This window comes from Mastomys coucha, unplaced genomic scaffold, assembly GCF_008632895.1.
Source record: "Mastomys coucha isolate ucsf_1 unplaced genomic scaffold, UCSF_Mcou_1 pScaffold7, whole genome shotgun sequence".
Classification (NCBI taxonomy): domain Eukaryota; kingdom Metazoa; phylum Chordata; class Mammalia; order Rodentia; family Muridae; genus Mastomys; species Mastomys coucha.
This window is the reverse complement of record NW_022196913.1, coordinates 42,228,869-42,242,363: the sequence shown is the minus strand read 5'-3', so window position 1 is coordinate 42,242,363 and position 13,495 is coordinate 42,228,869. Positions and strand designations below refer to the sequence as shown.

At 42.4% G+C, this 13,495-nt stretch overlaps 1 protein-coding gene across 11 annotated transcripts in view; it reads right to left on the bottom strand.

Moving 5' to 3' along the window:
* Rreb1 (ras responsive element binding protein 1) overlaps positions 1-13,495 on the bottom strand; it is a 190,450-nt gene that overhangs the window by 54,690 nt on the left and 122,265 nt on the right. For all 11 annotated transcript variants that reach the window (XM_031358458.1, XM_031358461.1, XM_031358462.1 and 8 more), the window contains 4 exons: positions 9,705-9,809; positions 8,406-8,618; positions 3,913-4,002; positions 2,569-2,732 (listed from right to left, as the gene is read on the bottom strand). In XM_031358458.1, coding sequence (XP_031214318.1) covers positions 2,569-2,732; positions 3,913-4,002; positions 8,406-8,576 — 425 coding nt within the window. In that variant the 5' untranslated portion in view covers positions 8,577-8,618; positions 9,705-9,809. The remainder of the gene's footprint in view (positions 1-2,568; positions 2,733-3,912; positions 4,003-8,405; positions 8,619-9,704; positions 9,810-13,495) is intronic.

Here is a 13,495-nt window from a genome sequence, read left to right as displayed (position 1 = left end):
CCATCCAACATATGTGGAATACAGATGAACTTCCTTCAGCCGGCAAATTTCATTTAAGATAACAACATGCAGCACAATGGGCTAGGGCTGCGAGGGGAATGCTTTCTTCCTAAGATAAGAAAGAAGACAATAATGTCTACACACTTTACTTCCATTTAGAATTATACTAAGGGTCTGGTGCACCCCAAGAGGAAATTAGTGACGCCCAGGATGGAAAGAGGAATGAGGCCATCTCTACAGTAAACTCCATAACCTTGGGAGCATAAAGTCCTAAGGAATCTACTAAATAGCTCTAAGCATGAAGAAAGAAGCCTAGAAAGGATACAGGAAACCAAATCAATTGTTAAGATGGTAGTGACAGTGCTGCCGGCATGGAGCTCAGTGATGGACCGTGTCCCTAGGGTTTGATTCCTAGTTATGAAGAAAAAACAACCAAAAGGGTGGAGACAGACTAAAACTGACTGAGACTGAATGCATCCCCCTACAATAACTGTTGCTGATCTTTCTGAAGAAATTGACCATCTGTTCCTAAATTGTGTACAGGGCGGAGATACCTCTCAGTAACTTACCCAGCATATCTGAGGCCCCAGCACACCACAAAACAAGAAAACAAACAAAACCAAATTATCCAGATGGAAATGCAAACAAGTCAGATTAATCAAAACAAGTCTGAATCCAGACATTAAGGTACATGCCTTTGATCCAGAGCCCAGAAGCAGGTAGATTGTATGAGTTTGAGGCCAGCCTGGTCTAGAGTTCCGGGCCAGCCAAGGCTACATAATGAGACCCTGTCTCAAAAAAAGAAAAACAATTCAAAATTTTTTTTTTTTTTGGAAAAGGATTTTAGTTGAAAGACTTGCACTCCCATATTGAAGATTCATCTAAAAAATTGAAATAACCAACACACTGTGATAATGGTCTTAGGCTATGCACACAGATCAATGGATCAGAATGAAAAGCAGACCTATGAATTTTGAAAAGGGTGACAAGATAATTCAATGCAGAAAAGAATTTTTGAGTGGATGAAAAGACATCAAACACAGTGACACATAGGGCAGAGTTTTACTGATGCACTGCCCGACACATCCCTTGTCAAAAATAGCAACTATGTCTGAGAAGATTTAATCATAGACATGATCTCAAAATGAGAAACTTTCCAATCAGAAACAACTGGGGTCAGGGTCAGAGATGTACAATGGAGAACACCAGCCATCAGCACTGAGGCCAAAACAGCCATATGCTAATGTCAGAGTGAGCTCTACTCAGTAGTAGAAGATGGGGAAGTCACTTAAGAGAGGAGCAGGTGAACAGCAAATATGAGACAGACAGAAGAGTCAGGGCAACAAAAGGAATGGGTTTAAACAGAAGTCAATGATATCAACTGGCCAACATAGTGGTAAACAGCAAAAAGCTACAGTGTAAAATAATATGTTAGTGTAAAATGATAATGCAAAGTAGTATAGGTATATTAAAACACACACAAGGGTCCACTTCCCGCTTTGATACCCAATGGCAACAGGTATAGCAGGACACGTTATAATATTGAGGCCTGTACTACCACAGGTAAACACCTCCACACATAAAATAAAATAAGTAAAATTACAAAACACTTTCATGAAGCGTACCTCGCTTCTGGAAGCTTAGACAAGAGATTCACCAGTGGTAAATTATGGCAGCATTTCTTAGACACCAAATAACAGCAGGCACTATTTACTGAGTGCTTCCAATAGGCCTGGAACTATTTTTTAAATTCATACCTTCTAATCCTCATCCTAAACTAACTAAGTGGAGTAGATTCAGAAATTTACAAACACCAGAAGAGATTTGGATTCTGGTGTGTCACTGACTGTGAGACAGTCAGAGTCTCTCCTCCATTCCTAAAATGTTCTTAAAACATTTACATCTAAAAAAAAGGAGAGAGAACATTTAAAAGCTGCTTCTGCTCTCACTGCTTGAAACACATGCTACCTCCATAAAACATATTCCCATTGCTTCTCCTCCTGGCGTAAATCCACCTCTATCTATTTGCTGTCTCACTCCTGAGTGAGCATCATTCCCAGAAGTCACTTCCTGCCATTTATATCCTTGCACCCTGTTTTATCTCTTTTTCTGAAGCTCTAGAACCAGGCCACTTAATTATTCAAAGACTCCAGAATTTCCCGCCCCCTAAAGAAAAAAATCTTTGTGGCAGATCTGGTAGGCCATAAAGACATGTTTAAACTGAAAGGCTGTATCCATGATGTGTCTTTGTCCTGAGGGTGCTTATGTGTGTAAAGGGCTGCCCACCTCTACCTCTCTGACAAGGGAAAACTTCTAGTGTCACGATGGAAATAAGGCCACCCCAAAGAACCCAAGGGCCAAAGGTTTAGCCTGGCCACTACCTCTGATATCCTGAGATGGTGTAAGTTAGTAAAATGATCCCAGATTTTTCTCTATGGGAAATAGAAAAAAAACCAACCAAACAAAAAACCCCAAAACCAAACAAACAAAAACTCTCTTCAGCTTTTAGGCAAGTCTACTAATGGCTCAATGGTGCAGTCAGCCACCCAAGCAAAGGACAGCACCCACCTGTGCATGTTCCCATTGGTGGTGAAAGACTGACCACACACAGTACACTTGTAAGGCCTCTCGCCAGAGTGCACCAGCATGTGACGATCCAGGGAGCTGGCAGAGCTCAGTGACTTCCCACAGATGCTGCACGAGTGGTCAGCTCCTCCAGTGTCTGTGTTGTGCTGCAGAAAGCAATCAGTACAGCAGTCATTGACAAGATGGCATTGGAAATATAGATCTGGAGAGTTGTAAAAACCAGTTAAGTTTCTCCATCTTCCAACAACCAACCCCCAACTCCCACCCTCCAGGTTTCTTTTTAAGTGTCTTTGAAAGAGCCAAAGGCATTAGAAGATGGGTATATGATTATTTTGTTGTATTATCTTCCACTCGGATGCAAAACTCAGAGCTAGTCTTTACAGGTGCACAGGTTGGACTAACACATATATTATGAACTCCTCTGGGCTGAAGCAGTCTTAATATACAGCCAATATGAGAAACAATTAGGATGTTCACACTGGGAGGCCATAGTCCCTCCTTCAGTTTAAGACTTAGGCTGGTTGTTAGAAAACAGAAACCTGAATGAGGTAGTTCGTGCTTCTGAAACATGACCAGGAACATCTCTATCCACAACCAAGTTTCCTCAGTAACTCGGTGTCATTAGTATTTAGCAGCCTCTTATGATTTTACTGCATCATCATTCCCCACTATTCTGTTACCAGCAGTCTGTTATAAACCAGCAATATGAAAAGGGGACAAGGATACATCCTATGACAAGGGAAAAAAGATCCCAAATCCAGGAACTCCTCGGTTGCAGGAAGTACACTGGCATCATTTAAATAAAAGCCAGGAATGGACACGAGGACTTTGGGCTTCCTTCAGCCAGCTGACTACATGGCAAGGGGGAAAAAGTCAGGTATGATGACAGATACCTACAAACACAGCACTAAGAGGGCTGAGGCAAAGGGCTGCTATGAGTTCCAGGACAGAAGAGCTACAAACTTAGTTCAAAGCCAGCATGGTGTAAAGGTCCCCATGACTGTTCCCCTTCCTCCACACACAAATAGAGTCAGAAAGGGGGAGAACACTATAGCCTTTCATTATGAGATTTAGTCAATACTGTTACAAACAATAAAAAGCACTATATCAACATAAGTCATCAGTTACCTGGATGTTCACTATCTTTGAAAAACATATTCTGTCTTAGACCATCATAGAAACACGGCTATGCAAAAATAACTTCATAACTATCCAAGATTGCTAAAACAATAAACTTTGAACATAGCTTATAATTTATTAGACAATTCAATTTAATTAAAATCCAATCATCCTGTTGGTGAACGATAATACAAAAGTAGGGCAAACCTGACGGATGTGCATGGTCAGCTGGTGCTGGGTGGTGCAAATCTTTTCACATAGCGGACAGTTATAGGAAGACTTCTCCTCTTTCGTTTCCTAAAACAAGGTTAAAATAGAGGATGATTCGCCCATCACAGTGAACTGGTATCTTCTGTTTTTTGGCATGGTCCCACGTCTTAGAGCTGGGTCTAAGCAGCTACAATGATTGTACGGGAGTCTGTCCAGTATTTGTGCAGGTCAGTCCCCAATCTGTCCTCAGTTTCCTTGTTTATAAATGGGAAAAATAACATTGGCCATACTGTGCTAAGACTACATTTAGTGGGCAAAGATAAGGCAGGACCATGGTGCTCTGCAAAGACGAGGGACTAGGTGTTTATATCCGAGCTCCAAGTACCATTGCCTTTTTGTTGTTTGCGTTTGTTACTGCCCCATGCAGCCCAAGTTGGCCTGAAACCCTTTCAGTAGCCTAGGTTTTCCTTATCTTGATTGTCTTGCCTCCACCTTCCACATGCTAAGAACACAGGTCTCAAGCACCCTCAAAAATGTAAGAGAGGCAATGAGATTCAACAGGAAAGTCCATCCCACCAGTGGAAGGCTTCCTTAGTGCCCCAGTAATAATTCTCAGTGGGACTAACAAGGCTCTGCCCATAAAGCTCGCATCTTTTGGGTGGTGCCCATAAATAACGAACAAGTAGACTCTGGCCTCATCAAAACCAGTCAGCATGACAGCCCAGACTGAAGACTCCACAAGAGGTGACAAAAAACCCAGGCTCACTGGTTGGTTAGGTGGCTTGCTTCATTTTTCTTCAAAACATACAGGACAAGCTTCCTTCAAGCAATATAGTCTTACCTTCCTACAAAAAAGGCTAACTTCTTTTACTGACAACTTGTTAAAAGTTCCTCCTGCCAAGTAATTCATGGGAAATCATAAGGAATGCCCAATATTACCTCCCTACTCACACAAAACTCAAGACATGAGTTTTGACATGAGTCCCTGTCTCTATTCCTAAAACTAACTGTACTCATGCCTGGGCAGCTATGAGGAATTACAATGGTTAAATATTATGTCATCAGGCTCTCAATAACAGCAGGATCATCCGGGAGCTCTGTACAATACAAACTTTTAGACTCCTAATATGCTAGACCAGGACTAGGGGAAACACCTGTCTTAAAATCTCCCCCAGAAGACACTGATGGCTCAACTAGACAGTCCTGAGCACTTCCATGGAGCGCTCATGTAGAGCTGGATTCAGAGTTAACACTGTGGCAAGTTCAGCCAAAAGAAAGCATTTGGGGGAGATGTTCGTGCTAAATGAAGTCAGAGGCCAGGGAAGAAGAGTGGCTGGATGCTCTGGCCAATCTCTACATCTTTTCTGGTCTTGGGTATCTCTGAGTAGATTTCTTCTCACCTGAACTCATTTGAATGTGTTCCTGCTTTTTGACTGTTAAACCAATTATTGAGCACATGTTGATCAGTGAATTTATAGCAACATCAGGCTTGTTTTTCCCCCCTCTGTAATCCCTAGGCGATGGCCACTTATTATGGATCCCATTTTCTGGAAAAGGAAACTTTAAAGTGCAGAGGAACAAGGGACTTGCTCCAAACAGAACAATGAAGCACTGACACCAGCTGTTCAAAGGCCCACACCCAAACCATGATACTGTACAAAGTCTGACCCAAGGCACAGAAAAGCAACACCCTTGTGATGTTCGTGAGAAGTGATGAGAATAAGTTACCCTAAAAACTGAAAACAAATGGTACCATGAACCAGATGGATGTATGTATGGTGATGTCTTATTTGTGGCTGCCTTCTCTCTCTTCAGAATGAGTTTCAGTCTAAGCACCTTTTTGGCTGAGGAAGTGGGTCAGAGAAGTAGGCCAGTCAGGCATTCTCTCTCTCAAACTCTAAGGAAGATGAAGATCCCAGAGACATTAAAAAAAAAAAAAATCTGGTACACTTCTAGTTCTCTCAGTGGCACAATAAGAGGATGCCTCACAGTTAGGTCAAAACTTTAGGGAAAAGTCAAGCTCTGAGATATTTTTATCAATTCATCAGATTAACAATACTATGTGGATTTTTTTTTTTTTTATGTAAGGAAAAGATTCAACAGTACATTGTATTGGTGTGCATTTAAAAAACCCAGCCAGATACTGGCTTTAGTCCCTGAAAGACTGAGGCAGGGGATTGCTTGAGCCTACAAGTTCATGCTAGTCTGGCAGCACAGTGAGACCTTGTCTCAAAATAACCTCTAGGCATCCAAGTGGCCAGTCACTTGAGGAGACATATTTTAATAAAATCATCTTGTGGTCACCTTGAAGTAGACACCAGGCACATTGTGTGGAGGCACACGGGGCTGACTGATATTGACTTTAGGGTTGATCATTAACCTCTGCCAAGCTTGAAGCTAGGAATGCTGTCGTGTAGGCTGCAATGTAAGGTCACAAACCCATGGTGGTCTGTGGAAGCAGATTTACTAACTTTTAAAGGTGAACAGAGAGTAAAAGAGCATTTTCATGATGGAAAAGGGCCACACTAAATAGGCTTCTGAGCCCAGTTATTATAGTCATGCTGGTGAGAGAAACAAACTTCCTGAGCTGAGAGATAAAATTAGCAGCTAATGTGATAACTAACCAGTCCATAATGAAACAATCTGGCACCCTTGTCAGCATCCGGCTGTGGCTAATCTCCCCTGGAATGCTATGGTCACATGGATGCAACCTTTCCCAAGGCGCCCTCCTTTCTACTTTCCCTGTCCAGTTGTCAGGTAGAAGGCCTGACAACCCTCTGAGCTATGTTTTGTTTTCTTAAATTTGGTGCTGCATGTAGCAGGCTACCTCTGGCCTAGTCTCCTTTCTAAACACAAAGGCACTCTAACGGATCCCTGAGGGAGGAAGGGGTTGATAGTAAGTGCATCACTTACTTACACTGCACACTGACTTCTTCACTTCCTGATCCAGAGGTGGAAGGAATGGTGGCTGTCTTTGGTAACCCTAACTGTCTCTGTGCTGAGAAGGAACCAGAGCCTGGACTTGGGGCAGCTATGCCATGCTGTGCTATTTAAGGAAAAGTTCTTGCCCAATGCTCAGTTCACTCTTGGTAAAGCAGAGAAGGATGAGGAAGACAATGGATGACCTCACATTTCTTAGTCATCCTTGAATGCTTGACATCTGGCAGAGTAGGTAACAGAAGCTAGGTCTATTGTCAAATGAGCTGATAGACAGTGAGACAGATGGAGAGATGGACAGACAGGCATATGAGAGTGGAAATAAACCTTTTCTTCCCAGGGCTAGTGTTCCTTCTGTGCTCAGGCTGAGTATTTTCTCGGGCACCCACAGGAAGAGAGGCACATGAAGGCAAGGGGAAAGAGAGAGAGAGAGAGAAAGAGAGTTATCAATACTCCAAGCCTATAAAACATTCCTGAGCTCTGTAGAGGCCTCAGGCTTGAGGCGGGGAATGGAGGCATGCACACTTACACGCTGCAGGGAACATGGAACTGCTGCCACCTCCTAGAGAACACATTGAGCTAAAAACCTGAGCGCTTGTCAAAATCCATCATAGATGTTCTCAGAGAGAAGTCTACATAAGAACAGTCATTAGTACACAAAAGCCCCACCAGTTTGTCCTCTCTATGCTAGCTCCCAGACACACTCTAAGAAGATGACCTTGTCTCCAAACATTATACCAACAAGAAACTGATGGGGAAGTCACTTTACACTATATGATTTCTGAGATGAACTGAGAATTATGTGCCCTCTGCCCCCTTATCTACCTTGTTAAAAATGTTGCTGTCAAGATGGCAACAACTTGTCAAAAGTGCCCCATTTGTCCACTAACTGAAAAAGACAATGCCTTGTTCCCAGTAGAGGAGACAGGAGCTTTTCTAACAACATTCATTCCTCCCAATTTCTGTTGATGCAATTACTCTTTCCAATTTCTCCTGATCCTGTGACCATTGAAAACTCAAAAGGATTAAGCAGACTGAACTCAGGGCTTTGCACGGCTATGAACCAGCCAAGCACAAGCCTTTTCCATTTGATGGATCTTAATTGGGATTCTCTGAAGCCAAAAGCCAAAATGGAAAGCTGAACTCTGAACAAACAGGAACTTATTTGGAGGTGTTTTTTATTTTCTTTATTTCCACAAGGAGCTAGCTTAGAAAGAAAACAAACAAACAAATTAATCATCTGCATTAAAAGGAAAGAAACTGCATCATAGCAGAGGCAGCCAAGTTCATTCTGTTAAACATAAGCTTGTGCTTAAGTCAAATCACAAGAGAAAGGGTACATTCCCTGAAGTGTATCATGGCATAAAAGATCTCCACCATGCAAGGATATAAATCATGAAAACATTAGCTCCTGAAAACGATGATAGCCTTTGGGTATACCTTTAATTCAGGATGTGTCCAGCGTTTCCTCTCAGGCAGTGTGGGAACTTCTGCTCTACATTCTCCCAAGACAAAATCCACTAGCTGCTACCACCCAAGCCACAGACCCTTACCTGGTTCCTTCTGCCAATCCGATTTGGTCCTGGAGGCTTCATGGGGGACTTGATGCCCTGGGGGCTCCCACCATTCTCTGTGACACTTGATACGCTCATTACTGCTGACATCATGGTGTTGATGGAAGACAGGTCTGAGCCTTCTAAACCAACGGGCGAATTCGACATCATCGGGACAGGGTTTTAGGCTTCTAAGAAGTCTCTACTATAGAACTGAAAAACAGAAGTCAGTGATGTTCTTGTGAGAAAGTTTAGGCTTATCATAGTCATGTGGTGCTAAACACAGCTACCATTATAAGAGAGACAGAAGTGCCCAACACCCTTTTCCTAGTTCAACCCACACCCAGAAGAGAGCATAAATAACAACAACAACAGTTTGCTTATTGAGGCCAAGAGCTTGCTATGTAGCCCTGGCTGACCACACTCACTATGTAGCCACAGGTGACCAGAATGCCCCAATCCTCCTGCTTCGGGCTCTCAAGTACTGAGATTACAGGTGTGAGCCAGCTGCCAGTTCCAAGGCAGCTTAAGCTTTTTCCTACTGATGGCACCTGTTCCCTGACTAAGTGCACACCACCAGTACAATTATGCCATCTGAAGGAGGTTCCTTTGCTCATTCTTTTTTTATCCCATATGTATTGTGTGGCATGCTTTGTGTTTGCATGTTAGTAGGTACATGTGTGCATATATACAGTTTCCTTGATAGCTGCCTACTTTATGAACATATAGAACTCAGAGGAAGTGTCTCACACAGAACCCAGAACTTGCTGATTTGGCTGGTCTACCTATCCCACTTGCCCAAGGATCCTGTCCCTGCCTCCTGAGCACAGGGTTATGGGGTGGGTGGGGTGGGGTGTGTTGTGTACCATGCACACCTAGCTTTTTAATGTGGGTGTTGGGGATTTAGACTTTGATCCTCATTCACACTTACATGGCAAGCAGTTTATCCATTATCCAGTGTGCCATCTCCGTAGTCCAAGCTTTCCCTCATCTTTGGGAGCAGAGTTCGGAAAGGCCTGAGCCTTTCCAAGAGGAAGCAGAGCTGCTGTTTGGCCAGCACCTTCCACATACCCTGTACTTGCTTTCTTCTAATTAAATGTTCTAGACTTAAGAAATAGCTGATAAGAAACTTCAGGTTTCCTCTAATTGGATCCTTTAAGAGGATGTGTGTGCCAATTCTATTAACACCAAGGCTGATGTAATTATAACCAAATTTAAAACCAACATTAAAAAGCCTATACACCCAAAAGGGGGGGGGCACCTATACCTCATGAAAGAACTGTCTCCATTGCTAATTACCTCCATTTTCTGCCCAAAGTGATAGTTCCTTTATGGCCGTCATCCACATAGAGTAGGAAATGGCTCTGCTGGGCCCTTTTCTTCCCTTGGTATCACTCCTTTACACTGGAAGGCAAACAGGAGAAACTGAAATGGTTAATTCATCAAAGAAAGCAATTCAGTACTGTTTTGTTGGCTGGGTGTAAATGGCACATGCCTCTGACTCCAGACAGAGGTGTGAGAACCTGAGTTCAATGCTAAGCAGGACTATGTATAGGAACTGGTATCTTCAGACTGGCCAGATGGTTCAGCGGGTGAGAGTACTTACTGACTGATCTTCCAAAGGTCCTGAGTTCAGATCCCAGCAACCACATGGTGGCTCACAACCGCCCATAATGAGATCTGACACCCTCTTCTGGTGCGTCTGAAGTCAACTACAGTGTACTTATATATTATTATACGTAATAATAAATAAATCTTTGGGTCAGAGGGAGCAGAGTTGACCAGAACGAGCAAGGCTGACCAGAGAGCAGAGGTCCTACAAAATTCAACTCCCAACAACCACGTCAAGACTCACAACCATCTATACAGCTACAGTGTACACACATACATTAAATCAATACATAAATCTTTAAAAAAAGAAAAAAGAAGAGGAACTTGTGTCTCAAAAAAAAGAAAAGAAACAGATTCAATCTTTTTGCTTAGTGAGAAAACTGTGGAACCATTTATTTGCTGTAATCTCAGATCATATGCTCAGGAAATACAAGGAGGACAAAGTAAGTCATCTTTTTCTTACAAAACTGTATGATGTGGATTTTCAACCTAACACCCCCTAATGCCTCACATACTTTCTCAATAGCCAAGGAATTCTTACAGTATTTTACTCTTTCACAGCTACTATTTCACAGTAAATTTTCTTTTATACTGCATCCCATTTCTTCACAGATCCCCACTTGACCCACTCCATTTCTCAGTTCCTAAGAGCTCAGCGTCTAGAAACTATTAGGTCAAATCTAGAAGACACTGGATGATAGGAAGTGAATGACCAAAAGGAAATTCATAACCCAAGCCACATCAAAATTGACTTTATTCCTAAACCAAAAGATAAAACATATGAGAGCCACTCAGTAGTGGGGAGTTTGTTTGGCACATACGGGACTTTAATCCCCAGCACCTCTCCTCAAAAGACAAAATGTGCCTCACATTGTTATGATCTGATGTATTCCCTCAAAAGTTGGCATTAGAAACTTAATTCTCAAGTCCATAGGCTGATTTGGAGGTGGGGTCTTTTAGAAGGTTAGTGAGATCCAGTGAGGGGAGCAGCAGCAGGAGGGGGGTGGCGAGTTAGCCCTACCCTGCTTCACCAAGGAAAACTCAAGCCCGAATGCTGCCTATCCGAGAAGTCTCCCATGTGCCAGCAACTATTTAAAATTAAAAAGTGTCTGCATGCATGCTGGGTTTCTTTCCTTTCTTTCTTTCCTTTCTTTCTTTCCTTCTTTCTTTCTCTCCCTCTTTCTCTCTCTCTCTCTCCCTTTCTTTCCTTCTTTCTTTCTTTTTTCCTTCCCTCTCTCTCTCTCTTTCCCTCTCTCTTTCTTTTTTTGAGGAAAAAACCATGAATGCAGGAGTGCATACACAGAAGATCGTGCACACTTACTTCTTCCTTAATAGATTGGTAATATAAGCAGGTCATCAGTTCCTGCTGTAAGCAATCAGCATGTATAAATATCCATTTTATTCCTAAATGAACTCGCCTCTTTTAAAACATTCTCCTCTGTATTTTTAATGTATTTTTAAAGTTTAAGATACTTGACTAGAAATGGTCACTATAACTCTATTATGTTGGTAAACAGAAAACAAAGCTTTCTGCCAGTTTATAGCAAGTTTAGATGCTGATCTTTGGTCTTACCACTATCTTTTTGCTTGTTTTAGCAAGGGTCCTGGCTGTCCTGGAATCCTCTATGTAGACCAGGCTGGCCTCCAACTCAAGAGTTTCCCAATGACCTCGTCTCAAGAGGGTTGGGATTAAAGGTCTTTCTGTTGTAACCCAGGCTGGCCTCCTTCAGACATCCTCATACTGAAATATTTATTAGTCTTTTAAAAGACTAATGTATACTCTGGATTACTTTTATATTTCTGTTGAAAACTGGTATATAGACACATACAGGAATATAGCCTGGCGTGAATTTTTCAGACTCCACTGTTCATCTGTGAAGATGTCTCCTATTGCCTCCTGGGGAATCCTTGAGGTTGGAGTGATTGTAAGCAGTAACTGCAAACAGCACATTAATTAGATGGGGAGGCGATCTCATTTTTTCGTGCTGGGATTAAATGTGTGCACCACCACGCCCAGACACGTATTAGGGTTATTTTCCACCGTGTCCAGCTCAGTAGCAAGTGACAAAACATACATTCACTCCATAGAGACAAACTACCAATAATCTCTGCCCAACAGTCAGGATATCAAAGACAGGTTTTTCAAACTAAGTAATTAAAATACAGGCTGTCAATCCAGTAAGAGTACATATAGCTGGCTAGACGCATATGTGCTAGCTACCTAACATCTTATCCTACCTGAAACCAAGAAAAGCCTTGCAATCATGTTTCCCACTGTCTAGCCAGGAAGACATTGGCTACATTTATTTCCTCCTAGGGTATAAAGTGTAAAGTGTGGCACTAAGAACGCATTTGTTTACTTCCTTTCCATATTTGAAAGGTTAAGTAAACCGCAGCATGGTTTTAAAAGGGAACTCTGATTTCTGATGAGAATGCAGTTAACAAAAGGAGGGGAGCCTGAACACATCCTGAGAAGATGCTTCAGAGTCACCGACATGCTGTCCTCAGAGCTTTATGCCAGTTTGCTCAGGCTGAGTCTGGCTCGGGAATTTTCCTTTGGGATCATGAAACAGGGTGGAAGGAAAAGCCCAGTGCAAAACCAACACTGTTAATTGTTCTGCTTTAGAAAAACATTAAAAACAACATTCATCTTTACATTAATGTTAAGGGACAGGATAATTTAACCAGAAACAAGCTGGCTAGTTCTAGCTGACCCTATGTAACCACCCAACAATACCGAACAACCACCATCCAAATGAAAACCTACTGATACTCAATCTCATGTTAAGAAAGACAGTTTTTCCCTTTGATTCCCCCTCACACGCCGGTCTGGATTCCCCCAGGTACAATGTCATTTCACATGCACACTTTAAAGAAAATACTAATACTCATTCTTTAACATATGTCCCAAGTCCCAGAGAGAATCCTGTGCTTATACCAGAGCAGCTAAAATCTCCCACCTTGTAGGGTTAAGCTGGTAGGCCTTCTAGCTACTGGCCTAATATAATTTTAATAGTTTAAGGTTCGTGTGCATTGTGAGTTTGTTTAACCCAATTGTTGCAAACCTAGAAATGTCTCATCCTCTCTCCCACACAATTTCTTCTTCCCGGTATTGTCCTAGGTACTGCAACTAAGCTCATTTTTAAAACAAAAATAAAAATGTTAAACTTGCCCAGATAGCTCTGTGGGTAAGGAACTTGGTGCCAAGCTTGACAACTTGAGTTCAATCCCTAAGATCCACACGTCAAAGAGAGAGACCTGATAGTCATAGGTTATCCACTGACCTACACACACACACACTCACACACACACTCACACACACTCACACACACACACACACACTCACACACTCACACACACTCACACACACACTCACACACACACTCACACTCACACACACTCACACACACTCACACACACACTCACACACACTCACACTCACACACACTCACACTCACACACTCACACACACTCACACT